The sequence below is a fragment of the Rhipicephalus microplus genome, chromosome X (assembly GCF_043290135.1).
Source record: "Rhipicephalus microplus isolate Deutch F79 chromosome X, USDA_Rmic, whole genome shotgun sequence".
Lineage (NCBI taxonomy): Eukaryota > Metazoa > Arthropoda > Arachnida > Ixodida > Ixodidae > Rhipicephalus > Rhipicephalus microplus.
Window position 1 is genome coordinate 119,158,943 of NC_134710.1, and position 26,621 is coordinate 119,185,563.

General features: G+C 44.9%; 1 protein-coding gene across 12 annotated transcripts in view; it reads right to left on the reverse strand.

The window, feature by feature from the left end:
* LOC119176363 (ranBP-type and C3HC4-type zinc finger-containing protein 1) overlaps positions 1 to 26,621 on the reverse strand; it is a 105,512-nt gene that overhangs the window by 67,152 nt on the left and 11,739 nt on the right. For 9 of the 12 annotated variants that reach the window (XR_012886943.1, XR_012886944.1, XM_075877482.1 and 6 more), the window contains exons 3-4: positions 22,139 to 22,274; positions 20,937 to 21,089 (exon numbers count right to left, since the gene is read on the reverse strand). Coding sequence is in view for 8 of the 12 variants with exons in the window: in XM_075877482.1 (XP_075733597.1) it covers positions 20,937 to 21,089; positions 22,139 to 22,274 (289 nt within the window). In the remaining 4 variants the exon portion in view is untranslated. Of the gene's footprint in view, positions 1 to 20,936; positions 21,090 to 22,138; positions 22,275 to 26,621 lie in introns of those variants that run through there. The other 3 variants (XM_075877486.1, XM_075877488.1, XM_075877489.1) reach the window with 3 other exon arrangements.

Genomic DNA, 26,621 nt, shown 5'->3' on the forward strand with positions numbered 1-26,621 from the left:
CGCAACACCAAAAGTGGTAAGCTCATATGTAGCGCTTGTGCTCAGGAGGATGGTAGCCTTGAACACTCCTACATAAATCAACCTCACTGGATACTGGATAGTGCTTAACGACAATTCATGTTAACCCGACGTTATGACTGTCTCATCGAAGTGCACATGTAATGTTTATAAAATTATAAAATTGAATCAGCAGCCCTACTACAGAAATTGACATTTCATGAACATTAGGGTGTATTTGGAAAGTACTAAGACCTGGTGTGGCTCTGTGCCAGAATACATAATTACCATGCAGAATGCTGGGATTGGATTCCTGCAGGAACTCTGATAATTATTATTTGGATTCGTCAATGATGATGTCACCTTGTTCTTAACCCTCTCACATTAAAATTACCAATATTGGTTCTTGCCATTCTTGTGTAGATATAAACTGTCAATCACCTGTGGCACATACCCGCATACATGTGGCACATACCTGCCCTAGGTATATGGGTATGTGTCACACGTGTTTGGCAGTAAGGGTATGACAATGTATGTAATGAAATTGTCACTTTATTCATGTCAGGACCAGCGAGTCATATTCGTCAAACCATCTTGTCCTCCCATACTAATTTTGGTTTACACCAAGTTAAAGGGGTGATCATGAGAGCACCCAGACGTAGGCAGACGGATAGATAAATAGTTACATAGACACATTAAAAGTGCCTGTAGTATGCAAAAAAATGCTTCCCGTACAAGAAATTCAATATCGGTGAGCATTCTGAAACACACAAGTTGACAGCTTAACGTTAGCATGCAATGGGTGGTGCTCATCTCTTTCTTAAACTATCAAAATATGCGACAAACTGTTCACCCATATGCAAGAAGAATCGCCATGATGGTTTCTCCGGGGTTTTATGCTGCCCATACAAATAAAATTACAGCATATCCACGGAGTGAATAATGATGAGTAGAACGAAGTGCTAGAGGCTTTCATCACCAAACCGTGAACGATCCACGAATATCGCCCACTACATCATCAAAGACGTGACAAATACTATATATTTATACAAGAACTTTTATCATTCGTAAGTGGTAGCTATACATCCCTTCCCTTCCCCCTTCATTATAAGGGCTTATGGTTGGTGAAGTGGTGGATCGACGAAACAGTGGGCAGTTTACAAAGGTGGCACTATAGGCGGTCACGTACAAACAAGGGATGGACACAGTGGGACAATCTATGGTTCTTTAAAAAAACGCGCATCTAGATACAAGTACACGACCATCTTGCAATTCATATTGGCTACTTCAAACAGTATTTGCTTTATAGTCGGTTAAGTGGTGGATCATTGATGGGGCATTGTGAGACGTTTGCAAGGACGAAGTAGTGGGCAGTTGGTAAAGTGGAACTATAGGTAGTCACGTACATACATACAAGAAATGGATGGACAGACTGATGCCTTTAGGAGCTTTGCCCCTAAAAAAAGATTGGTATTACAGTTTTCTTCTGCTCACTTTAAAAGAAACAAACAAGCACCAAATAATGTTCGAAAAAGGTTATGCGCAGACAGAAGTGGGATGACTTGCAGCATTTCATGAGAACATACATCCGCGGCACGCCTTCATTCGAATTTCGTCACTCCCTTGTGACGGGTAGTTCTGGTCTGACATAGGGGAACGATTGTGGTTCATGAGCGTCTTGTGTAATCATTTTATATTTTACAATTGAAATTCAATGACAAATATCTCTAATTACGTGTAACTTTTCCGATTTCTAAAAAAATAAGAATGTCAAACAGGAATGCACTACAACTTTGTATTATAAACACCTGCCTTTAAGTCAATCATTAAAAAGTCAGTTAAAGAGTTTTAATGATTAGTTTGCAGTAAAGTATTTTAGCCTTGACATGGAGTTTGTGCGCAAAAACAACAGGAGCTTTACTATCATAGGTCATTTATAAAAAATCTGTGTTTTCTAAAAGAAAACACTGTGTGATGACCAATAGTCAATGTTACAATTTAGAGAAGCATCAAAGTTAACCTTTAGTATCAGTCTGTAATATTAATCTGCAAACGCCAGTAACACTTGAACCATGATATTTAGTGAGCTTGTGCGAATAGGAAATTTAAGGTTCGAAGCAAATTAGAAGTGAGCAGTAATTTTGGTCGAATAATTAAGAATCGAATTCGAATAGTAACATAAGACATATAAAGAAAATGAGCATACTTATTATGACTAACTAACCTACACAATATTTTTTAAAAATTGGAATAGGCCTCTATACAAATGCCTTTTTTTTTCGTTCAAGGAAAGTGAAAATAACTTTCAGCAGTAGCAGGATTTGGCTTTCAGCAGCACGAGATTGATGATTGATATGTCGGGTTTAACGTCCCAAAACCACCATATGATTATGAGAGACGCCGTAGTGGAGGGCTCCGAAAATTTTGACCACCTGGGGTTCTTTAACGTGCACCCAAATCTGAGTACACGGGCCTACAACATTTCCGCCTCCATCGGAAATGCAGCCGCCGCAGCCGGGATTCGAACCCGCGACCTGCGGGTCAGCAGCCGAGTACCTTGACCACTAGACCACCGCGGCGGGGCTCAGCAGCACGAGAGTCATAACCCTTAATATAAGTAGCATTTTAAAATTTATGATACTTAGTGCATATAAGCCGTCATAACAAGCTTTCAAGCTTGATAAAATGAATTGATTTGAGGGTAATATTTTGATTTAAACGGGTCGTGTGACACTTTTCGAAGTACCCACAGAATGAATTTACTAAAGAAGCTTATAGCCTCATAAATTCACCGCCGTAAAAATTTTTAGAATACGTCCAATACGCGCGGAGTTGCAAAGATTTCTCGCACACTGCAAGTGCAATCTACCTTTATGTCTCGCTAAAAGCTAAGCAGGGAGGGATGGCACGTGGAGAAAAAATAGGTCGCGTGCTTTCCAAGTTTGTGGAGTTATTTGCCGACAGAAGACAGCAATTCTTAGCTGACTTTGAGAATTTATTGTGAATCGCACACCGCGTGCAGCGTTATAATATCTGGCATGCGCGTCTCCGGTAGCCTCGACTACCGATCGGCAGCATTTTCTGACAGTGCTCAAAAAGTGTTGCAGGGCCTTTTTAAATTTTAAGGGGGGCTTCGCGGCAGAGCGAATTTCTCCTGAATAAGTGCTTCCACGTTTCAACACCCCTACACTGCAGTGAAACCACCTTTACAAACGATATATTCAAATTAATATGCATTATTTGTCCCTTGCGAATTTCAACTTATTAAATTAGAATCGAAGTGCATTCGAATACCCTACTATTCGTTCAACTATTCAAAGCATTCAAATATTCGCACAAGCCTAATAATTAGGATAGCACATATTTATCAGTTGCATCCCAAGTAACCACAGATATCCACTGGCTGTTCATTCTGAATACAAATGTCCGGCCGTATGGATATCCAACACAGATAGCCAATAGACGTACTGAAACATACATGTCCTGTCTGGCTATTTTCTGGATGTCCGAACTGGGTGTCCAACCAGACATTAAGTTTTGGACGTTTTACTGGCTGTCCATATGAGGACACGCGAAGGATATATGCATTTGCTTATGAATTATTGTAAAATTAGAATGTAGTGAAAATATACAGAGATCTGCAGAATCCCGAGAGACAATCTCATAAAATATCATCAAAAATGCTACTATAAAATTCATTCAAATTTCGCCACGTGTTTCATCTCAGGATGCCAAATAATTTTGCTTCCTGAGGCAAAACAATCTGGCTGATTCGATATGTGTATCATATGTCATAAGAAAAAATGTATTTAGCGTTATTATTATCGCATGTGAACTAACCAAAATGCGGATTGAGCGCGTCATAGCAGTCATCATGAGGCAAACCTCCATGCGCTAGCCTCGGCACTTCTCAACAAGTGGTGCCCCGCAGTCGCCCAGAATCCTCAAACGTACACGTCATGCTAGCCCTGCCCCTATGAATGTGTTGGGAGAAATCGGATACCATTGTGCCTATTGTTCCGAAACCTGCTTGACCAGCGGCACGCACTGAGTGAAAGAGCACGGGAAAAGAGGGTGTTTGTGTCGCGTCCACTGTGGTCGCCTCGCACGTATGTAACGCTGAGCCGTTCTCCAAACGGCAGAAGGCAGAATTTTTTTTTCAAGCACGCCCGTGGTGACATCAACAGCATTATGTGAAGTTACAAAACATGACTTTTCTACAAGAAACACCGAAATGTGGCAAGAGCCCACCACTGTTTTCAGCAGATATTACCAGGGCAAGTAGCAGCAACCCCACTCACTCGCACGGCACAGGTAAGGCCACATGTTACATATCTGTTCTTTACATCTTATATAGGTCAGTTATCTGTTCTTAGCACATGTTAACTATTGTACATTATTTGTATAAGCCCTCCTAATATGCGGCATGTTTCCATTTTTTCATTTGCTCACATATTCCTTGCTAATAATGGATTCAAGACGAGCACATGGTCAGTGCCTGCACACCTTTCTTAGAAGCACGTGCTACACCTATTAGTCTTTCTCATGTGTTTGTCTCTATGTATGTATTGCAGTTACTAAAATAACATTACCATAAACATGCTTGAGTTGGGTTTGCTGCTAATAACTCAATTTATTAAACCCGTAAAGAAACAAGCAATTGCTGCCGCCTAACAAGTCATGGTACTTGAAGGCAGAAGGGCATTGAACTCTGAAATCTTGTAAGACTACGTACACATTTTCACAATCGCGGCGGCGGACTGTGAGTTATGTGCTTCTTAACTTTGATACATGTTGATAATGAAGGCGTGATTGTTCTTGAAAGGCCGCTTGGACTCCATTCTTTTTAGAATTCATTTGCAGCAGAAAAGCTCCCACGGAAAAAAGACAGGCCCCTCTGAGTAGGCTGTGTGGGTACGTTGTTCACATGAAAGGTTTTTCTTGAATATGCACTAGCTCTATACACACAAACATTTTATATATATATATATATATATATATATATATATATATATATATATATATATATACACATTAATGAGATCTAACACACAATAATCTCAATATTATCGTGTCAAAACACGGAAAAACAAGCCCTTGGGTATACACTTCTTTCCCTTATATATATATATATAGATATATATAGTCGCATAAACATTGATGTAGCTATTTTCTTTTAACATTTGCCTGGTTCTAATGTCGCGGGATCACCCAAGAGTAGGGTTGTGATGGTCGCACCAGCTTTGTTGTGGTCGTAGGAAGCTACCCACGAGGAAGCTTCCTCGTAGGGTGCTTCTACGAGTGGTTGTTTCTCACGTAGAGGGTCGCGAACGGCTTTCCGCGGCGCCAGATAGTCTGCGGAGAAGTTGCATGGTGGAAGCCTAAACGGACGTAGAGATAGTTTCCTGTGTGTGTGTACTTTAGTTTAGGTCATTATTCCTTAGTTTGACAGTAGTCTTCGTGGTGAAACTCGGTGGAGGCCCCTGCGCTTGAATGTACCTGCTTGAATTCGTTCCACCCGATCTGAGTTGTCAAGAGAGACGTTGGTGTGGTCCTTTCCAGTTTGGTCTCCGGGCGGGCTCTCGGGATGTTGCCAGGGGAGCCGGGAGAGAGACGCACAATGGACGCGGTGAGAGCAGGTTGCAGCAATTTCTGCGCAGAGTTGTCTCAGTTATGTCGCGTATAAGAGGGTACAATCTCAAAAAGAAGTGCTATAGCCAAATAAACTAGTTAGGAGAAAGTCTATGGAGATGCTGTGTGTATGTGTCGATCCTCTCTCTGACGGTGACCAAGTAGCAGTCAGAAGGCTATGCTACAAAGTGGTGAAGGCTGCGTGGTAACGAAGAACCCCTGTACAGTGATGCCCAAACCAGAATGGCGTGGACGACATTGCGAGGATGGCTCACCTTACAACTGCGCCAACCTCGAGACACTTCATCGAACCCCGATGTTCAAAGGTACACCTGAGTAATCCGTATTTGAGTGGGTGACCTGCTATGAACATGTATCTTCACTCAACTCATGGGATGACGATACAAAGGTGAAATTTCTTTATTTGGCTTTGGAGGGAGATGCAGAAATATGGTACACCACGAAAATTGTGACCAGCACTCCTAATATGTGGGAAGTGTGGACCATGCTGATGAAGTCTAGCTTCACTGGCCACCACGCAGCGGAGATGACTTGCCTGAGACTAGAGAATTGAGTGAAATTACCGTGCCAGAGCCCGGAGCAATATTGTTATGATGTACTGCAGCTCTGCGCCCGCGTAGACCAAGTCATGAAAGAGGAAGACCGCATACGTCATTTTTTGCACGAACTCTGTGCCGATGCTCGCGAGAAAATGGTCCTCGCAAACCCGACAAGTTTTGGAGAATTTTTACAAATTCTGCAGTGAATAAATTATGCCGCGTTTGTGGACCGTGCCCATTTCACTGCTTTAAACAGCTACCTCCCAACTAAAAGTTATGCAGCCGTGGTCAGCCATCATTCCTGGGGAATCAATCACGACACAGCCTTCTCTGGTGAGTGCCCCTGTTCGCGAGCAGTGCCAGGACGCCGTGCAAACATGCATTTCGAGCGCCCAACATCACCAACGCGATGCTGCGAGCAATGCGTGATTAAAGGACATCGCCAAGTCGATTAAGACACTTGCCGATAGGCTGAAAACTGTAGAGAAAGAGATGTGCCGGCCGTCTGCCCAGTGAACTCCTACAACATCCCACGGTGACGATGGGCGCCCCCGGTGCTAATACTGCCATCGCCTCGGGTACATCGCGCAACAATGTCAGAGGCAGTACGAGAACCAGCAGCGGCAGAGAAGGGACGAAAAAAGCGGCAATGGTGAGCGGCATTTACTAAGAAAACGGGAATGGCCAGGCATAGGGAGCCAGCCTGACAGTCTGCACATCGGCCGAAAACCAATTAGTCTATCTTCCAGTCAAGGCGAACGGAAGAAGTGACAGACTAATCGTTGACATCGGCTCTTCTGTAAATGTTGTCTTCCTTGATCTCGCGCAGATCACTTCAGTTCGAGAATTGAGAGAGCTTGGAATTTTGATTAGAGGAATTGGAGGAAATATCCTATCGCGCATGGGGGAAACGGAAATACTTCTTGAATTTGGCACTGTGCAAGTAAGTCAGAAATTTCTAATTGTCAAGGAATGTCCTTACGAGCTGCTGGGTGGGCTCCCATTTTGCCGAGCAGCTTGGTTAGTTATTGATTTTTTTGCAGAGAAATTGCAGATTGGGGGACAAGCATTTGATCGTCAAGTAGAGTCAAAGAGTGTCACACACAGTGCTGTCCTGGCAAGGTGCCAAGAGGAGATATGCCTAGAGCCACGAACCGAGGTGGTAGTGCCTGTTCAGATTCCCATAGACGGTGTCCACATTGTCAAGCCAAATATGAATTTGAGAAACGGGTTGAGTGTAGCACAAACTGTGACGAATGTGTTGAGTGGTGTCGGCATTGTCCGTGTGGCTAGCCCTACTTTGTCGTCAGTAACATTGCATTGCGGCGCCAAGCTTGACTGGTCTGCGTCTATGATGCGCAGCTCGGCATCGCCACACCGGACTGCACAGCTAGTAGCAGTGACTTCGAAGTGCACGTTGGAGACCATTTGCAACCTTCCGAAAGAGATGAGCTGCTTTTACTTGTGAATAAGTTCCACCGTTTGTTTACAGGAGAACATAACCCTATTCAAAAAAACTGACGTCGCGGAGCATGTCATAAACATGCGTTGATTAAAATGGCATACGGTTCACTGGCAAGAAGTGAGGCTTAAACATTACAAACGACATTTATTTCCAGCTGTTTTGGTCGATTCCTGGCTGCAATTTCTCGTGAGCACGGACTTGCTCGTGGAAGGAGGCGCTTCTTTTTCCTGGGTTTGACCTCGCGCTAAGCTTGATTAAACATACTCCCGGCCGCCAAGTCACTAGTTCAGCTCGAGCGAATAAAGTTTTTTATCGGCCTTGTGGTAACAACCCCTCGCTATTGTAGGATCTTGCACGAACGGATATGGTCATCATCTCCTCTGTAAACTTCCAGAACTCTTGCAAGTTTCCACATTTGTCGGGGTAATTTTTCTTCATAGACTATGACGATGTCTCCTGCTTTAACTTCTTTGGTGGGTCTAGAACACAAAAAGTGCGCTGATCGAAGTTGAAGCAGATATTCTTTTGTCCACCGGTTCCAAAAGTTTTCACTTAGCTATTTTCTGTATGCGTGCCGTCGTAAAGCTTCCGTGCGCGTTGGGTTCATTGGCGTGTCGTTGCCGCCCTGCGGTAGCACCGTAAGTTTCCTTCCAATAATAAGGTCTTCTGGGGTTAACGCACAAGGTTCCCCGCTGTCAGGCTCGATGAAGGTGAGAGGCCTCGAGTTCACAATGGCGGCCTCCACTTCCGACAACACAGTAGTCAGCTCCTCAAAGTAGTTAAGTCGAACTTTGCCGAGAACATTTCTCAGTAGAAGCTTGATAGTCCGGACCAGACGCTCCCATCTACCCCACCATGGAGCGCTGGGAAGAATAAACTTCCAGGTGATCCTCTTGTGACCCAAGTGTGCTGATACGTCCTCTTGAGAAACCATCCGACAGAGTTTCTCCAAGTCTCTTGACGTCTTCTTGAACGTTCTTGCATTGTCTGAATAAATTACGTGAGGGAGACCCCTTCGTGCTACAAAGCGTCGTAAACACATGAGGAAGGCTTCTGAGGTCAGGCTCGAAACCAGTTCCAGGTGGACTGCTCTGGATGTAGCACATACAAAAAGCGCTATGTAGCATTTGCTCGCTGCAGCCCCGGCTGTAGTCACAACAAAGAGCGGTCCTGCCAAGTCAACTCCAGTGACTTCGAATGGGTTCGTCACTGTCAAACAATGGCGTGCTATAGAAGCTGTCGGAGCATCGCCTGCGCTTATACTGAAGCGTCTGCACGTATAGCATCCGTGTATCATTTTTTTCACCAGTGTTCGTGCCAGGCAGATCCAATATTGCTCTCTTAAGTGTGACAAAGTGTCTCTCACACCTCCATGTAAAGTTTCGCAGTGTGCTCGTACTGGCAATAATGTGCAAAAGCGATGATCGTGCGGGAGGATGACTGGGTGTTTTGGCTCTTTAGATGCTTCGAGGTGTAACAAGTGCTCACCGACCCAAAGGAAACTGTTGTCATCCAAGAACGGGTTGAGGTCTCTGGTTATAGAGTCCTCCTTTGCACTTGTGGCTTTTCGAATTGAGCTCATTTCTTCTCTGAAGGATTGTTGCTGCACATGCCTGATCCAATAATTTTCAGCTTCAGCAATTTCTTCAGTTACTATAAATCCAGTGTGCGCTGCGATTTTCATTCAGCAGTGTTCAATGAATCTGAATACCCAGGCCGTGACCCTGAGTAGCCTTTCAGTTTTTCTGTAACTGTTTATGTCCAGGACTGGTACCAACGTTGTCTTACTGGATATTGCAATGTGCATGGCAATCATTTCAGAAGAAATCCTGTCGTTGGTGCTGATAGCTTCTGATGGTGGTTGAAGCCATCGATCTTCTGATTCGCATAGCCAGTCTGGTTCATGTTGCCACATGTTACTGGATAATAATTTCTCCATAGAAACTCCACGTGTAAGCAGGTCAGCTGAATTCACATGACCAGGGCAATACCTCCACATAGAAGGATTTTTTCCCCTGATCTCTTTCACTCTGTTTGGCACAAACTACTTCCATTTCATCATGTCGCCTTTTATCCACAAAAGTGTGATTGTGGAATCTGACCACAAAGTACAGTCGATCTCGAAGCCCGTGAGTGCACTTGACACACAGCAAAGTAGCCTTGCTCCAATCAAGGCTCCTAGAAGCTCTAGCCGTGGTAGTGTCATTGTCTTGATAGGTGCTACACGGGCTTTTGTGATCAGCAATTCGGGCTTCGCTGAACAGCTCGGTACTACGTAAAGTGCTGCACCGTATGCCGAAGGGCTTGCGTCCCAAAATACATGCACCTGTAGCTCTCTGGGTGATGCGGGTGATTTGCCTCCACTGCCAAAATAATGCGGCATGAAAACATTCTGCAAAAGCGGTAGTTGATGCACCCATTCACGCCACTCATCCTGAAGATCTGGAGGTAGCTGCTCATCCCATGCTATTCCACATGTCCATAACTTTTGGAAGATCCTTATAGCAATGGTGAATGGCGCAACAAATCCCATGGTGTCGAATATTCTGGAAGCAGCTTGAAGAACGAACCGCTTGGTATCACGTTTTTCTTTCATAAACTCGAGAAGGCCCCTCAAATAAAATGTGAAATTATCCGTGTGTGGATTCACTGTAATTCCAAGTACTTTTGCACTTGTCACATGGAGGATAGCCAGCTCCTTGCCTGCAGTTTATTCCTCAGGCTCTAATGCGATAATCAATCCATCCAAGTTAATCGTCCATTTCTTCAGTGTCATTCCTGTTTGCTGCATAATCTCCTTGGCTTCTCTACAGATTTGAAGTGCTTCTTCATCTAACTCTGCTCCAGCCACTAGATCGTCTACGTAGAATGATTCACTGAGAAATCTTGCGGTTCTGGTTTTGCTTGAATGCATGCTCCTCAGATGATGGAGTATAGTTGCTGTCAGTAGGTAAGTACTGCACCTCGCTCCGAATGGCACTCTCGTCATTCTCTACTCTTGAATATCGTCCCCTGAGAAATGCAGTGCTTTCTTCTCTCGAAACCAGAGGAACCTAAAGGCATCTCTGCCTTTCTCAGCGATTGAAATTCAAAGGAATGCCTTTTCAATGTCCGCAAGAAGAGCTATACGGTGCATTCTGAAACGTAATAATACTTTCACAAGATCCTGGTACAGGTTTTCACCCTTTTTCAGGCATTCATTCAATGAAAAGCACCCTTTTGCATGACAGGAAGTGTCGAAAATGATCCGGACCTTTGTGGTGAGTGCGTGCTCTCAGATCACTTCTCTATGCGGCATATCAACTTTTGACGAATCCAGGGGTGGCCCGTTAACAACTTCTGCATGTCCCGCTCATACGTACTCCCGTACGGTTGTGTCATACATCTCCAAGAGTCCTTCCTTGTTCAACAGTCGGGAAAGAAGTTTCCAAAGTATTGTTATAACCACTTGCTTGTTGTCCGAGAGCTCAACGTCTTTTTTCCAGGGCAGCGTAACCTCGTATCTTCCGCTCCTAAGGCAGACAGTCTGTTCGAATTGCTGGAGTGCTGGACTGAGCTTGCTCTCACTGTCGACGGCGTCTGTTATTCCTACGCTCTCGAGTTCCCAAAATGAACAAAGGAATTCGTCCCTCTCTTGTACACTGGTTTTCAATACGCAGACCATAACGCCCGATGCCATGCTAGTGTTTCCTTGAAACATCCACCCCAGCTTCGAGTTCATAGCAATAAGCGTGTCATTGCCTGCGCATCGAGGGACCTCTCCTGTCATCACCGTTCACATTTGGTCGGAACCGATGAGAACACTGATGCCTTCTTCCCCGACAACGGATCCGTATAGTAGTTGATCAGCGATGTCTTTTCCAGCTCTCTGTATTTCCGCAACGAATGGTGAATTTTTAGTACTTGCTTCGATATCTTGGCATATGTGCGGAATTTCTATTGCTTTCAAGGTAACTTCAGTGTATGAAAACCGACTCTTCAATCGAAGCTGCACAACACGTTGCCTTTGCGCTGCTCGACTTGACTTGCTTGCGAAAGTGTTGAGCGCAATGATGGTGGATCCCACACATGGCAACTTCAGCTGCTTTGATAGCCTCTCTGAGACGAATGTGCGCTGACTTCCTCCGTTTTGACACCTTTGACATACTGACATGGGCCCAAGCCCGAAACGTCTGAGAAGTATGCTCGTTGATAAACTCTCGAGGGTATGTCGATTCTTTTCTAGAGATGCACATACAGAGAGGGCTCGGCAGCACCGCAATGGACCGAGCTAAACTTCCTTGCCTCTTCTTGGTGCAGTTTCTTGGATTTTGGTGCCTACAGCTCTCGGAACCTCCCGGAGTGCACCTCGCTTGCCTTGCCGCGATCGACACCCTGGGTCTGCCGTTCACGAGCCGTCTTTCAATGTGGAAGGCAGATGAAGCGGCAGCTGCTGACCCCAAAAAGGCCCGCGCACCCAGTTCTACGCAGCCACTTCACTCCCACTGGCCATATCTGGTGACATCTTGGCGATACCGCACCTATCTGGAAGCCGGGACATCCAGCACAGCGCATGCGTTCAACCTGGACATAAAGCCCGCCCGGATCGTCGCGGCGCTCAGTGGGCTCGGCAGCACCGCAATGAACCGAGCTAAACTTCCTTGCCTCTTCTTGGTGCAGTTTCTTGGATTTTGGTGCCTACAGCTCTCGGAACCTCCCGGAGTGCACCTCGCTTGCCCTGCCGCGATCGACACCCTGGGTCTGCCGTTCACGAGCCGTCTTTCGATGTGGAAGGCGGACGAAGCGGCAGCTGCTGACCCCGAAAAGCCCCGCGCACCCAGTTCTACGCAGCCACTTCGCTCCCACTGGCCATATCTGGTGACATCTTGGCGACACCGCACCTATCTGGAAGCCGGGACATCCAGCACGGCGCATGCGTTCAACCTGGACATAAAGCCCGCCCGGATCGTCGCGGCGCTCAGTGAGCTCGCCAGCACCGCAATGGACCGAGCTGAACTTTCTTGCCTCTTCTTGGTGCAGGTAACAAACCGCTATAGTCTTTTTACTAAGCGAACTAGTTACCGTGCCCTAGTTGTGCTGCCGAGCCCACACTGGTTTTGTACTTTTGCTTATGACTGTACAAACGCACTTATGCAGCTTCTCTTGTTAGCTGGCGATGTAGAGACCAACCCTGGACCTGACTCCCCCCACTCTTCTGGCTCTGCTGACGTTTTGTCGCAAAGGCTCAAGGTACTTAAAGAACTACAAACTGGTCAGGCAGTTATGTTAGAGCAATTAAAAGCGATTCAGACAAGACTAGTGGAGCATGAAAAGACCTTCGGAGAGATGAAAGAACGGCTAGATAAGATCGAGTCAGACCATGCTTCCCTAGAGACTATGAGGCCGCTACTGACAGCCTTGCAGTCGGATGCTGATGGCAATGCTCAACATATAAAATTGATAACTGCTCGAGTCAATGACGCAGAGAACAGATCAAGGCGCAATAACTTGGTTTTTTATGGGCATCAGGACGCCCAGAACGAATCGTGGGAAGAGTCGGAAAAAATAGTAATTGAGCACTGCAATCGCCTCCTTCAAACTATCGTTCAACCCCGTGACATTGAAAGGGCCTATCGCATAGGTACGTTCCGCACCGGAAAGTGCAGACCAATAATAGTGAAATTCGTGCATTTTAAAGATAAGGACCATATACTATCACTTAACAGTAAGCTCAAAGACACCGTCTTTAGCATTTCTCAGGATCTCTCCCCTAGTGCACGCCTTGCCCATAAGCGCCTAATTGAATTTGGGAAAACTCAAAACTCGAGCTTCAAGCTACGCCATGAAACACTGACCGTAAACAACAAAACCTATGTATTTGATCATGCTTCAAATACGGTTGTCGAAAAGAGCTCATAGCAGCCAAGAAATAAACTACGCGAGTCACGTCCTTTTCATCAGTCTTTATCATTTTTGTTAACCAACATACGAAGTGTCATTCCGAAGCGAGATAAGCTATGCGACCTGATAAATTCTTCATCTTAAAATATTGTGCTACTAACAGAAACGTGGCTTAACTCGTTAGTCGATGATTCGGAAATATTGCCTTGTCTCTCTGACTTTGACATATTTCGCAAGGACAGGGATAACAACTTGCGCGGTGGTGGTGTTCTTGTAGCCACGAAACGGGACCTACGCTGCGTGCGCATCAATATTACATCGCCATTAGAAATTGTTTGGCTCTGCTGCCACGCATCCCACCAGCGCATCTAGATCGGAGTTTGTTATCGCGCTCCTAGTACGGACAGTTCTTTTTCACGTCTGCTTCACGAAAATTTGAACTAACTAAGAACGACCCACCCAAACAGTCCTATATTGTTATTTGGCGATTTTAATTTCCCTAGTATAAATTGGTCTGATACTGCTTCTATGTCATCAAAAACACCCCCCCTGGCGAGTTCATCAACACTTGCCTCACCTTCGGATTGTCCCAACTGGTCTCTCAGCCCACGCGTGTTACCGACCACTCGTCTTAACATATTAGATCTTGTTTTAACTTCACACCCTGAGAACGTCTCCCCTATCACCTACCTGCGTGGCCTGAGTGATCATTTGGTTGTGCATGCCTCATTCTCATGCAGTTTACACATAAGTAAAAAAACCAGAAAAACACTTATGTTGTACGATAAAGGGGATTACGACAGTATGAACCGGGATTTATCAACGTTCTTAGAAAATTTTTCAGCCAGTTTTGCGCAGCGTTCACTTGAATCCAACTGGCTTCTTTTTAGATCAGAGATGCAACGCCTAATACGCCTTTATATTCCTACTAAAACGATATCGGAACGCCCGAGTTCTCCGTGGTTTAATACATCCCTTAAACGCTTAAACAATAAGAAAAAGCGATAAGTGCTCTCCGGTGTTCCACAAGGAACCGTCCTGGGGCCACTTCTTTTTCTCATATATATAAATGATCTCCCCACAAATCTTACATCGAACATCCGTCTTTTCGCAGACGACTGCGTCATTTATCGCTCTATAAGTGGCACCTGTGACATATCCGCACTACAAGAAGACTTATTTCGCGTACAGGTTTGGTGCAATAACTGGCTGATGTCGTTAAATGTCCAAAAGACTGTGCACGTTTCTTTCCACCGCCGCCACAATTTTGTGCAGCCTAAGTATACTATTAACAATATTGCTATTGATTCTGCCGACTCCGTTAAATACTTAGGTGTCCATATATCCCACGACTTAAACTGGTCTTGTCACATTAACCACATAACGAACTCAGCTAACCGTGCTCTTGGCTACCTGCGCCGTAATCTTGGCCTAACCCCTCCCTCAATAAAATTACTTGCATACGAAACTTTCGTGCGGCCCAAATTAGAATATGCAAATGCTATCTTCGATCCTTACCAAACTTATTTGATCAACACCCTGGAATCTGTCCAAAATCGCGCGGCTCGATTTGTTTTGTCTGATTACTCTCATTATTCAAGTGTTTCAGCATTAAAAGCAGACCTTAACCTTCCTTCACTTCAATCTCGCCGCAAAATAGCTCGACTGTGTCTTTACCACAAATTCTTCCACTCGCAACAACTCAGAAATCAGTACATCCGACTAGCCCACCGTATTTCCCGTACTAGCCATGCCAACGCAGTCTATCCGGAACGTGCCCATACTAATACATTCCAACAATCATTTTTCATACACACATCCCGAGACTGGAATGACCTACCTGCTGAAGTTGCTACCATCATGGACCAATCTCGTTTCAAGCACGCCATTGTAGTGCCCCCATAATTAATGTACCCATTCTGTTGCTGTCGCTACGATATTGTAACCCTCCTTTCTAGTATTGTGCCGCACCCCTTATATAGAAGTGCCGCCATAACTTCTGTACATAGTCTGTTGCCGTTACCATGTTGTTACCCTTCTTTCAAGTGCCTTGTCATGCCCACCCCTCATGTAATGTCCCTATGGGACCTTTGAGGAATCAATAAATAAATAAATAAGTCGTGTTGGTGCGTGGCTTACTTGCCCGTATTCTAGCATTTGTCCTGCCGGTTTCTCGTGTCTTCTGGCTTAATTTCTGGGGATCACATGCACTTGTGGCACGACGCCCTTGACAGGTAGAGCACGTAATCTTGCGCCTGCAATCACATGCCCTGTGACCTTTCGTAGTGCATCGAAAACACCTCGTGTCTCCTGATAGAATGCACTTCTTTTCTGGTAGCGGGAGATCCAACGAGCACTCTTTTGTGGAATGTTGGCTCGATTTCCAAACTCACAGTTCTCAGGTACCTTCTTTGTGTTCTCATGGAGAACTGAGGATGTGGGTTTTGAGCTACAAGACTGCCGTGATTTGTTCTGCGCATTCTTTTCTACGATGGTTAGCGAACTCACTCTTCTCTAAGCTCTCCACTTTGATAGACAAGAAACTTAATTGGCGTTCCAGCTCCGTGTTAGAAGCTTCATTACTGATGTAGCTCGCTGCCCGATTGGTGCATGACCGATGATACTGTACAACGAGATCGTGTGGTAAAGCCCACAGCAATATGTTGCACAGCATTGCAGAAAAGAATGTCTTGCTCAGCACAAGGGTCTCCAGTCCTCTGATGTTGATGATGACCTGGTCGTACAGCTTGCGAAGAGCCGTCGGGTCACTTGAACGGACTGAAGGCAATGTACGAAGCCTGGAGAAGTACTCCTGCTCGAGTCTCGTTCTGTCACCAAAGCGTTTCTTGAGTATGTCGATGGCGTCCTTGTAGCAAGCTTCTGTGGTTGGCAGGCCCACAATAGCTGAAGCTGCATCGCCCCTTAGGAAGAACCTCACATAGTTGAACTTGTCCATTGCCGTGAGGTTTCCGTTCATGTGAACCATCTGGTCAAATTGCTCCAAAAAGTCATTCCACTGGCGCAGGTCACCAGCAAATGGGGCGATGGTAAGCTTGGGAAGCTTGGCACCACAGGCTCCAGCGGTACTCGCTATGGACGAAGTCTGAAGCTCCGGTGCTGATGACGTGGCCACAACATTACGGTCACACTTGCTAAGAAGCTCACTCATGACGCTGTTAGTGTTGTCTTCATATTCAAGGATGGTGTCGTACTCTTCCTCAAACTCTTCATATGGTATGTGGCTCTCTAACTCCCTGTTGATTTGGTTCAGCTCATCGTTGTTCGCCTTCAAACGTTCGTACATGGAGTTAAGCTGATCGATGGTGGCTGCCACATCGCCGAGAAGAGCTCTTGCCTTGTTGATAATCCTGGTGTTGAGAGATCATCTTGACGTCCGCTTTGGTTTCAGCCGCTCCATAGGGTTCAGTTGACTCGTAGCCTTCCGTAGTCTTCTGTGGTCCCTCGTAGCAGTTCCTGGATCTTCGGCACAAAACTGATTAAAATGACATACGATTCACTGGCAAGAAGTGAGGCTTAAACATTACGAACGACATTTATTTCCAGCTGTTTTGACGATTCCTGGCTGCAAGTGCCCGTGAACACGGACTTGCTAATGGAAGGAGGCGCTGCTTCTTCCTCGGTTTGACCTGGCGCTGCGCTGATTAAAATGGCATACGGTTCACTGGCAAGAAGTGAGGTTAAAACATTACAAACGACATTTATTTCTAGCTGTTTTGACGATTCCTGGCTTCAAGTGCCCGTGAACACGAACTTGCTCATGGAAGGAGGCGCTTCTTCTTCCTCGGTTTGACCTGGCGCTGCGCTTGATTGAACACGGATGATTCGGCTCCCATTCATCAACAACCCTACTGTCATTCTGCCTTTGAAAGGGAGGTTATTAGGCGGCAGGTTGACGATATGCTTCGTGACAGAGTGATCAGAAAGTCCAACTGTCCATGGTCGTCCCCTGTGGTTCTGGTAAAGAAGCCGTACGGTGGCTGGCACTTCTGTGTGTATTTCAGAAGAGTCAATGCTGTCACGAAGAGAGACGTGCACCCTTTGCCGAGTATCGACGACATTCTTGATGTGCTGCAGAGATCCCGTTACTTCACGACATTAGACTCAACATCAGGCTACTGGCAAATCCGAATTTGAGAAGAGGATAAACCCAAAACAGCATTCTCCTGTTGGCTAGGACTCTACGAATTCAATGTTGTCCTTTCCGGTCTGTGTATCGCCCCCCCCCCCCTCCTCATTCCAAAAAATGATTATTAAGGTTCTCAGTGGTCTCCTCTGGAGAGTGTGTTTGGCCTACTTCGATGACATCGTGATTTTTCTTCAAGACCCTGGCAGCCTATTTAAAGGATTTGGAAAGTGTATTTTTGGCTTTGGACACAACTAACTTACGACTGAATCCTAAAAAGTGCTGCTTCGCTCGAAAGCAGATCAACTAACTCGGCCACATTCTCACAGGAGAAATAATTCGGCCGGATCCAAATAAAGTGGCAGCAATTGAAAAATTCCCGAGCCGCGAAACAGAAAAGGCATACAGAGCTTTCTTGAAATCTGTAATTATTATCGACGATTCATTAAGGATTTCTCCCATATTTCTCGACCCCTCATAAATTTCATCAAAAAAGATGTTCCTTTCGTCTGGGACGCGGCCTGCGAAGAGGCGATGCAGTCTCTCAAAGAAAAGCTCATAACAGCCCCCGTTCTGCGTCAGTTTGAGCTGGGAAAGCCGATATAGGTGCACACAGATGTGTGCGATAATGGCATTGGCGCCGTGATCGTGCAGGAAATCAGAGCTCAAAAAAGAGTGATCGACTATGCTAGCCGGCACGTTAACAAAGCGGAGATCAATACAGCGCAATCGAGAAGGAATGTCTTACGGTCTTGTACGCTTGTGGACAGTTTCGGCCATACGTTTTTGATACAAAAATCACAGTCGTCATCGATCAGGCTAGCCTTGTTTGGCTTATGAAGGTCAGGAATCTGCATTGTCGTCTCATGTGATGGTCTCTGTTGCTGCAGGAATTCGACGTAACATTGAAGCATCGACCTGGCCTGAAGAATGGAAATGCTGACACGCTCTCTCTTCTTCCTCATGATCCTGCACCAGTAAGCGAAGAAATCACATTACCGTTGCTGGTTCTGGATCGAGTGGACGTAGAAGAGAGACAGAGGGCAGATCTATGGATGAAAGAGATTATACAACACCTCGAGCACCCGAACACATTTGTTGTCAGAAAAATTTAAAAAACGGCATGAAGCTTTCGATTGACCGATGGTGTACTGTATCGGAGGGCAACAGCGTTTCAGGAAGACCGCGCCGCACTCATGTTCCTAAGTGCCTGAGAACAGATATTCTGAAGCACTGCGATGACGACACCACGGCAGGCCACCTCGGTGTCAGATGCACACGGGAAAAAGTATGTTGCTAGTATTTCTGGCCGAAGATGTTCGCATACGTGAGCAGGTATGTTCTCACCTGTCCAGACTGCCAGACGAGAAAGCCACCAGCAGGCAAATCGATCGGATTTCTCCAACCTATACCTCCAGCAGGGCGGCCATTCGAGCAAATCAGTATGAATTTTCTTGGACCCTTTGTGAAAAATAAACGCGGCAATCGCTACGTGCTTGTGATGACTGACTACCACACAAAGTGGGTAGAAGTGGTCGCCTGCCCCGCTGCGTTGGCCACTGAAGCAGCCTAAGCTTTTGTCGAGCAAGTGGTTCTACGACATGGAGCTCCGACGAAGATAATCACTGAGCGGGGAAAGCATTTTGTTAGTAACTTAATTGAAGAGATATTCCGAGTAATGGGAGGCAACCACGTCACAACCACCGCCTACCACCCGCAAATGAATGCCCTGTTTGAGAGGTTCAACCGTACGCTAGCAGACATGCTCAGTATGTATGCCTACAAATCACCGGGATTGGGATGAATTCTTTCCTTATGTTGTCTTCGGTTACAACTCTTCACAACAAGAGACAACCAGCTTCACCCCAATTTTTTTGTTGCATGGCCATGAACCGCCTTTGCCCATTGACGTGAGCCTCAACCTACAAAGTGACAATGAGGACGCTTTTGATGCATATGCAGTGGCGCAGAGGCTTCGGCAAGCTCCGGAGCTCGTGGCTCAGCATGAGAGGGACCAGCAAACAAAGAACAAAAAAGCGTGCGATGCCCGACGACGGGGCGCTGTGTTTCGACCGGGCAATTCGTCCAGGTGTAGACGCCCTCACGAGCGAGGGGCAAAACAACAAAGCTCCTGCACCGCTACCATGGACCAGTTCACCTGCTTTGACAAGTCGCGAAGAACAACTGGGAGGTCGTAAACCGCAGTGGAAGGAAGAATGACATTGTGAACGTAGCTTGTTTGAAACTGTGTCGCACCCATTCATGTCTAGACGATGATGCGGATGACAAGAGTGAGAGGAAACGCAAGTGTTCGGAGAGTGTTGACACCATAGTGCCGCAGGGTGGTGAAGAAGTTACGCCCGTGAGTAACCACAGTCAAAGTGAACATTGGACTAGTGACACCGAGGTCTACTTTGATCCCCGGGCACAATATTGCGACCATCAGCCGACAGCAAATGGAAAAGACTCTGGGCCATTGACAGTGGCACCGAGATTTGCTATACAGCCAGTGATGTTGAGTGAGTGATTTGTAGGACTTCTTTTTGAACTCCGTGTGTCGCAGTGTGTACTTTTGTACTGAGATGTGTATGTCAGAACTCCAGTTAGCAGTTTATCGTTTCCTCGTTTCACTGTTTTAAATCAAGTTTCATTTTGAGCATGCGTATTTCTTCATCTTGTATTAGTGCTTCACTGTCTTGCAGATGTAAAATGTTTTGTACATTTATTAGGTCGCGGGTCGCCTTTTTCGCATGTTATAGTTATGTATCTTTTAATTTATGTGTTTTATTTTAACTTGAAATGTCTTTGCTTTTTTGGGAGGGCACGAAGCACATTATGTCCTTGTGTGTGGCTTTTTAGTTTACTCATCAAAAGTGGGGACACTCTTAGTTCGCATAGGGGAGGTGTCGCGTCAACTTTGATGTAGCTATTTTTTTTTAACTTTTGGCTGGTTCCAATGATGCAGGATTGCCCAAGAGTAGGGTTGTGGTGGTCGCACTGGCTTTGTTGTGCTCGTAGGAAGCTTCCTACGAGGAAGCTTCTTCGTAGGGAGCTTCTACGAGCGGTTGTTTCTCAAGTAGAAGGTCGCGAATGGCTTTCCGAGGTGCCGGATAGTCTACGAGGAAGCTACACTGTGGAAGCCAAAACGGACGTCGCGTTAGTTTCCTGTGTGTGTTTACTTTAGTTTAGGCCTTTATTCTTCAGGTTGACAGCACTCCTCGTGGTGAAACTCAATGGAGGACCCCGCGCTTGGATGTACCTGTTTGAATTCGTTCCACCTGATCTGAGTTGTCAACAGAAACGTTTGTGTAGTCCTTTCCCGTTTGGTCCACAGGCGTGCTTTCGGGATGTTGCTGGGGGAGCCAGGAGAGAGTCGCACAGTGGACGCGGTGATAGCAGGTTGCAGCGATTGCTCCGCAGAGTTGTTTCAGTTATGCAGCGTATAAGTGAATACAATGTTAAAAAGAAGTGCTGTAGCCAAATAAATCAGTTAGAAGAAAGTCTATATGGATATGCTGTGTGTACATATCGATCCTCTTTCCGGCGGCGACCAAGTAGCGACCAGAACATTACGCTACAATATATATATATATATATATATATTCCGAGCGGCAGCCAACATGGACATTGGACATTGACAGGCCGGCCTTTCATAGGATATATATAGTATCTTATGAAAGACCTGTCAATGTCCATGTTGGCTGTCCTGAACGGATGTCGAGCGAACGTATAAATTTGTTACCTTTGTACATGTGATGTACGAGTGTACATTCGTGGGGATTTGATGGATGTCCAGAATATCCTAAATGCACGTCCCATCGTATGCCTACCAGATATCTGTGGTTACTTGGGATACCGATGCCAGCTGCATACAGTTGGCATAAAACAAGATGCATCACTCGAGCTAAGAGCATGTTCTGGTTTATACTTCACAAAATGGCCTTCCTACTCCCCTCCCCCCTCCCTCCCTCCTCCAATTTTTTTCAATTCTGCATGTGTGTATATATACGCACAGATACTAATACATTTACAAATACACAAACTATAGTTAAAAGCCCCTCCCTGAGCCTATGAAAAAAATTTCTGGCTATGCTACAGGATGGTATGTAGAAAGTTCTCACTAAGAGGTAATTTGTATCAAAAAGTGTGAAAGCATACATTTTGCTATTTCTTTTATGACCATTTTGCTATGTAAATAAATATGCACAATTCACCATAACAGAGAACCTGCCAAAGCATATGCAATCAGCTTATTACGTTTAATTTGTTGCAAACTCCATACAACATATGCATATGTCACATAACTTTTTCACATAACATTCCAGTACCAAAAGTTTTAATGCTGTATCAACAGCATTTGAATATACCAAAGAACTGAATATACAAAGAGCAGCAAACAAGAAGAATGTTGAAGGTCAGCTGTTAAAAATGAGTTTGTCTTGAACGAAAAATGAAACTTACTTTGTTTTCGGAAGCTACTGTTGTAGTCACAAGCACGAAGCAAACTTGAGTTTGGTAGAAAGTAGGCATGATCATTTCTGGCATAGAAGTAGCGCTTCCCACCAAACTTTCCATCTCCTGCCCCAATGGGATTATCCTGACAAAGAAGAGATAACAAGTCATTCAAAGAGAAACATTAAAGAAAAATTACATTTTCAGTGTCGGCTTTTTAAAGAGGATCACAATGATCATGGTTGCAACTTGTGATGCTAGACAACCAAAATGATTTGCTCAAAATCTACAAATTGGACCAAAATTAACGAATGGAAAAGTAACCATACACTCAAGTTCATCAGGATGCTAAACATGCAGTGCAGTGAATATATGAAGAAAAAAACAGAGACAAGAAAGAACACTGACTTTTTGTTTTCCTTCATAAACTTGTTAGGCTGTACTTACAGTATTTAGCATGAGACAACTTGCCCAAATCAAACTGGTATTGTAGGAGATCGCTATAATGAATACCTTCATAGCAAAAACAACCACTGTAAGAGATAACCTACAAAGAAAACATCAGATATGACTGAGCAAACACATGTAGCTACTTTTGCAGCATCATGTTTTGTTCTAGTTAATAACACCCTTTCTTGAACCTACCTCCACATTACAAATTTTTATGGACCTTGGCTGTTCGTTTATCACTGTTCCTATGCTCCGAGCTGTCCATCATTTTGTGCCAATCTTCAATTGGTAAAAGAGACTCCCTTGCGCAGGCAGTGGTCTTGAGTTGAACTCTTTTTTTTTTCATGAATCCACATACACACCCATTAAGCTTCCATTGGGCTTCCAGCAGGCTTCAATTGAACTTTTTTGGCTAAATGTTATTGATGTGCTTTATTTGCCAACTGATTCATCATTGTACTACTAGCTATGTATTCCTTATACTCATTATTTCATTCTTTTGCAAACAATGCAATGTATACACTTTGTACATGCTGCCAAGTTCATACTTTCACATGTTTTGTGTAGTTTTATCACTAGACTTTCTATTTCAGCATAGGTTGCCATTGTTTCAGGGGATAACGACACATGAGAGGGAGATTTGTGGGTAGCAGGAGCTAACATAGCAGATGTAGTGGGCCATGGCATAGGGCTCGCATCAGGCTGTGCGAAGAGACCAATATGAATCGCATGATCGTGTCGTTTTGACTGCATAATTTTTGTGAGTTGAGCAACGAAGTGTCCAAAGATGACTTTAACAGCTTAGATTTCATTTCAGAAAAAGATTGACACAAGAATTGATCTAGGACTTCAGCCGGTACCCGTAGGTGAGCATACTTTCTCATTCACATCTCTCGCGACTAGCCGAAGAGGCTTACTGCTTGTTTTGCATTGTTTTATTTGTGAGTCACAACAAGCTTTTAAAGAATAGCTAATTCATCAGCTTCTCAACCTTGACAATGCCAGGCCAGTCTCAACTGCTCCACCTCCTCCATGAGGCACGCACTCCACAAGCCAAAAAAAGCAGACAGGTGCAATAATTGCAAGCTCAGTTATGAGCAAAAGAAAACCAAGCTGAAAAACAAATGTTTTTTGCAGTAAATGTAAAGTAAATTTGTGTTTTACAACAGCGTGCAACTATTTCGTTGACTGGCACAAGCGTGATGGAGCATGAGTACTGCCGTTGGAGCACGAGTACTGTACATGAGTACTGCATGAGCGCAAACCTCGAACCTTAATCAAACATTGTCTGAAATACAGAAAACGGTTAAGGAACAAGCAGAGGCAACCAACAAACTCTCGCTTACAATATCCATCATCATGAATAGACTAGATAAACTCGAAGCTAACATAGCTAATCTCAACCCTAGGACACCTCCAGTACTTACAGCTACCACCCTTGTGATAAGCATTGAAGGCAATTCACACTTATTTCAGGGCACCACATCAGCGGCTAAACCAACTAATCTCATGAGGCCTGCCTCCTTTCATCCTCCTCCCTTTTCGATAGCCAAATAAAAATAGAGAAGCCAAAGAAAAGAAACTTGATTATTTGGCAGTGTAATTGTAGGAGCTATGAGGAGAAGAGAGCAGTCCTGCAACAACACCCCAGGGACAGAACAAAACCAGATGCTTTAATTTTGCAGGAAACCCATGGTTTAGCTAAGCTACGAGGATATCGGGCAACCCACCCTACAACAGTGGATAATAGAACACTAACCACTCTTGTGAGGAAGGGACTCGTAGGAATCTGCCATGACACCCATATCACAGAAATTGAGCATATGCTTCTAGAACTTGCCCTAACAAAAAAAAATTTCCGAGCACATTTGTTCTCAATTCGTAGAGCAATCCCGCACACATACGACAACGCTTTCTCATTCTTTTTAAGAAGGCCGTAGAAATAGCGGGACCCAATCCACTCGTCATAGGAGGAGATTTCAACGCTCCACAGTGCTTGGGGATATGAATACACAAGAGCAAAAAGAAAAATGCTATGGCAGGAAATTCAGGAAACAGCTTAACTCTCATCACCGACTCTGACTCCCCTACGCACATGGGAACTGGGCTTGCGAGAGACACCCCTCCAGACCTAACGTTAGTCTGTAACGCAGGGACAGCTGAATGAAAAAACACATTTGATCATCTGGGGAGTGATCATTGCATATTATAAATCATGATAGAAGCCATGGCTGCCGCAGAACTTCATAGACTGATGAGATGGACCAAGTAGAATAAGTTTCGGAAAGTGAAAAATGACGAAACCAAGAGCCTATCAGCAATATTGAAGATTGGATCAAAGATGTCAATAACAACGTCAGTGAGGCAACGCAAACCACCACTTCAAAGCCCCCCATAAAGCAGATTAATAGCCATCTCGCACACATGTGGGAGGCCAAATAATCGCTGCAGAATAGATGGCGAGGACAGAAGCACAACAGACCCTTGCGCAAGAGCATAGCCAAGCTGAGCAAACAGACTGAAGAACATTGTAAGCAGCTAAGCAAACAGCAATGGTACAAAGTGTGTGATAGTCTCGATGACCAAATGAACGCTGGCCGAACATGGCGCAAGCTCAAACACCTGCTAGACCAATATGACACTAAATCAGCAAACAAGAAAACCTTGCATAAACTGGTGCACCGGTATAACAACAGTAAGGAGGACTTTATCGCTGACGCTAGGAACACGTACATTCTCGCCATGCCTGTCACAGAGCACGGACCATATACCGGAGGCCCAAACAAGCTCCTAGATGAGGAATTTACCGTGGCTGAAATCAGGGCTGGGCTACAGAAGCTAAACACCAAATCTCCACCGAAACCGGACGGTATCACCAACAGAGCCCTATGAAACCTTGATGACCAAGCCATAGAGAACATCATGGAATATAATAACGAGTGATGAATCGAGGGCAGTATTCTATAACAATAGAAACAAGCTAAAGTAATCCTGATCCCCGAGCCCGGGAAACCTCCCAATCTATCCAACTTATGCCCTATATCACTCACATGATGTGCTGGGAAGCTGATGGCACACGCTTTTCTAGACAGAATCAACACTTAAGACAGAATCAACAATTAAGCAGCAGATCCTAGACAATAAAACAAGATTTATCTGAGCGATCTTAGGATTGGACCTTACAAAAGCCTTCAACAAAGCATCACATACAGCTATACTATATCAGATTAGCCAATTAAGCTTAGGATCGAGAGCATATAATTATGTCAAGGACTTATTATGCACTTAATTATGTCAAGCGACAGAAAAGCATCCATCATAATGAGAATACTGAGATCAGAGGAAAGGCACATGGGCAGTGCGGGCACCCCGCAGGGCTCAGTTATATCGTCAATGCTGTTTAATCTAATAATGATAGGACTCCCAGCACGACTTGACTCTATTTACGAAATACACCATTCAATATATGCAGAAGACATCACCGTCTGGGCATGTGAAGGTAGTGACGGAGAGATAGAGCAGAGGCTCCAAGAGGCTGTCCCCGCTATCGAGGAGTATCTTGAAGGTACTGACCTTGAGTGCTCGCCAGATAAATCCGAACTCCTCTATCGCCCTACGCTCAAAGGCAGACCACCCAAGGGATACAGCCAAAACTGTGCTTATGAAGAGATACAAATTCACACCAAAAATGGCAGGAATATTTCTATAGTGCAACAAATCAGAGTCCTTAGACTCATCGTCGAGTTTAAGGGTACAAATGGCGAAACTGTCAAGGGCTAGTAACCGAATCACAAACAAACACCAGGGCATGAAAGAGGCTAACGTCATCAAGCTTATTAATTCATTTGCGATAAGACATATTATATATGCAATAGCATATCTAAACTGGTACACAGCTGAAAAAGTCAAGATCAACGCTCTCATATGAAAGGCGTACAAGCGAGCTTTAGGCCTTCCAGATAGCACCAGCACTGAGAAACTATTTCAACTGGGTTTACACAACACTTTAAAGGAGCTGATAGAAGCTCTACAGATCGACCAG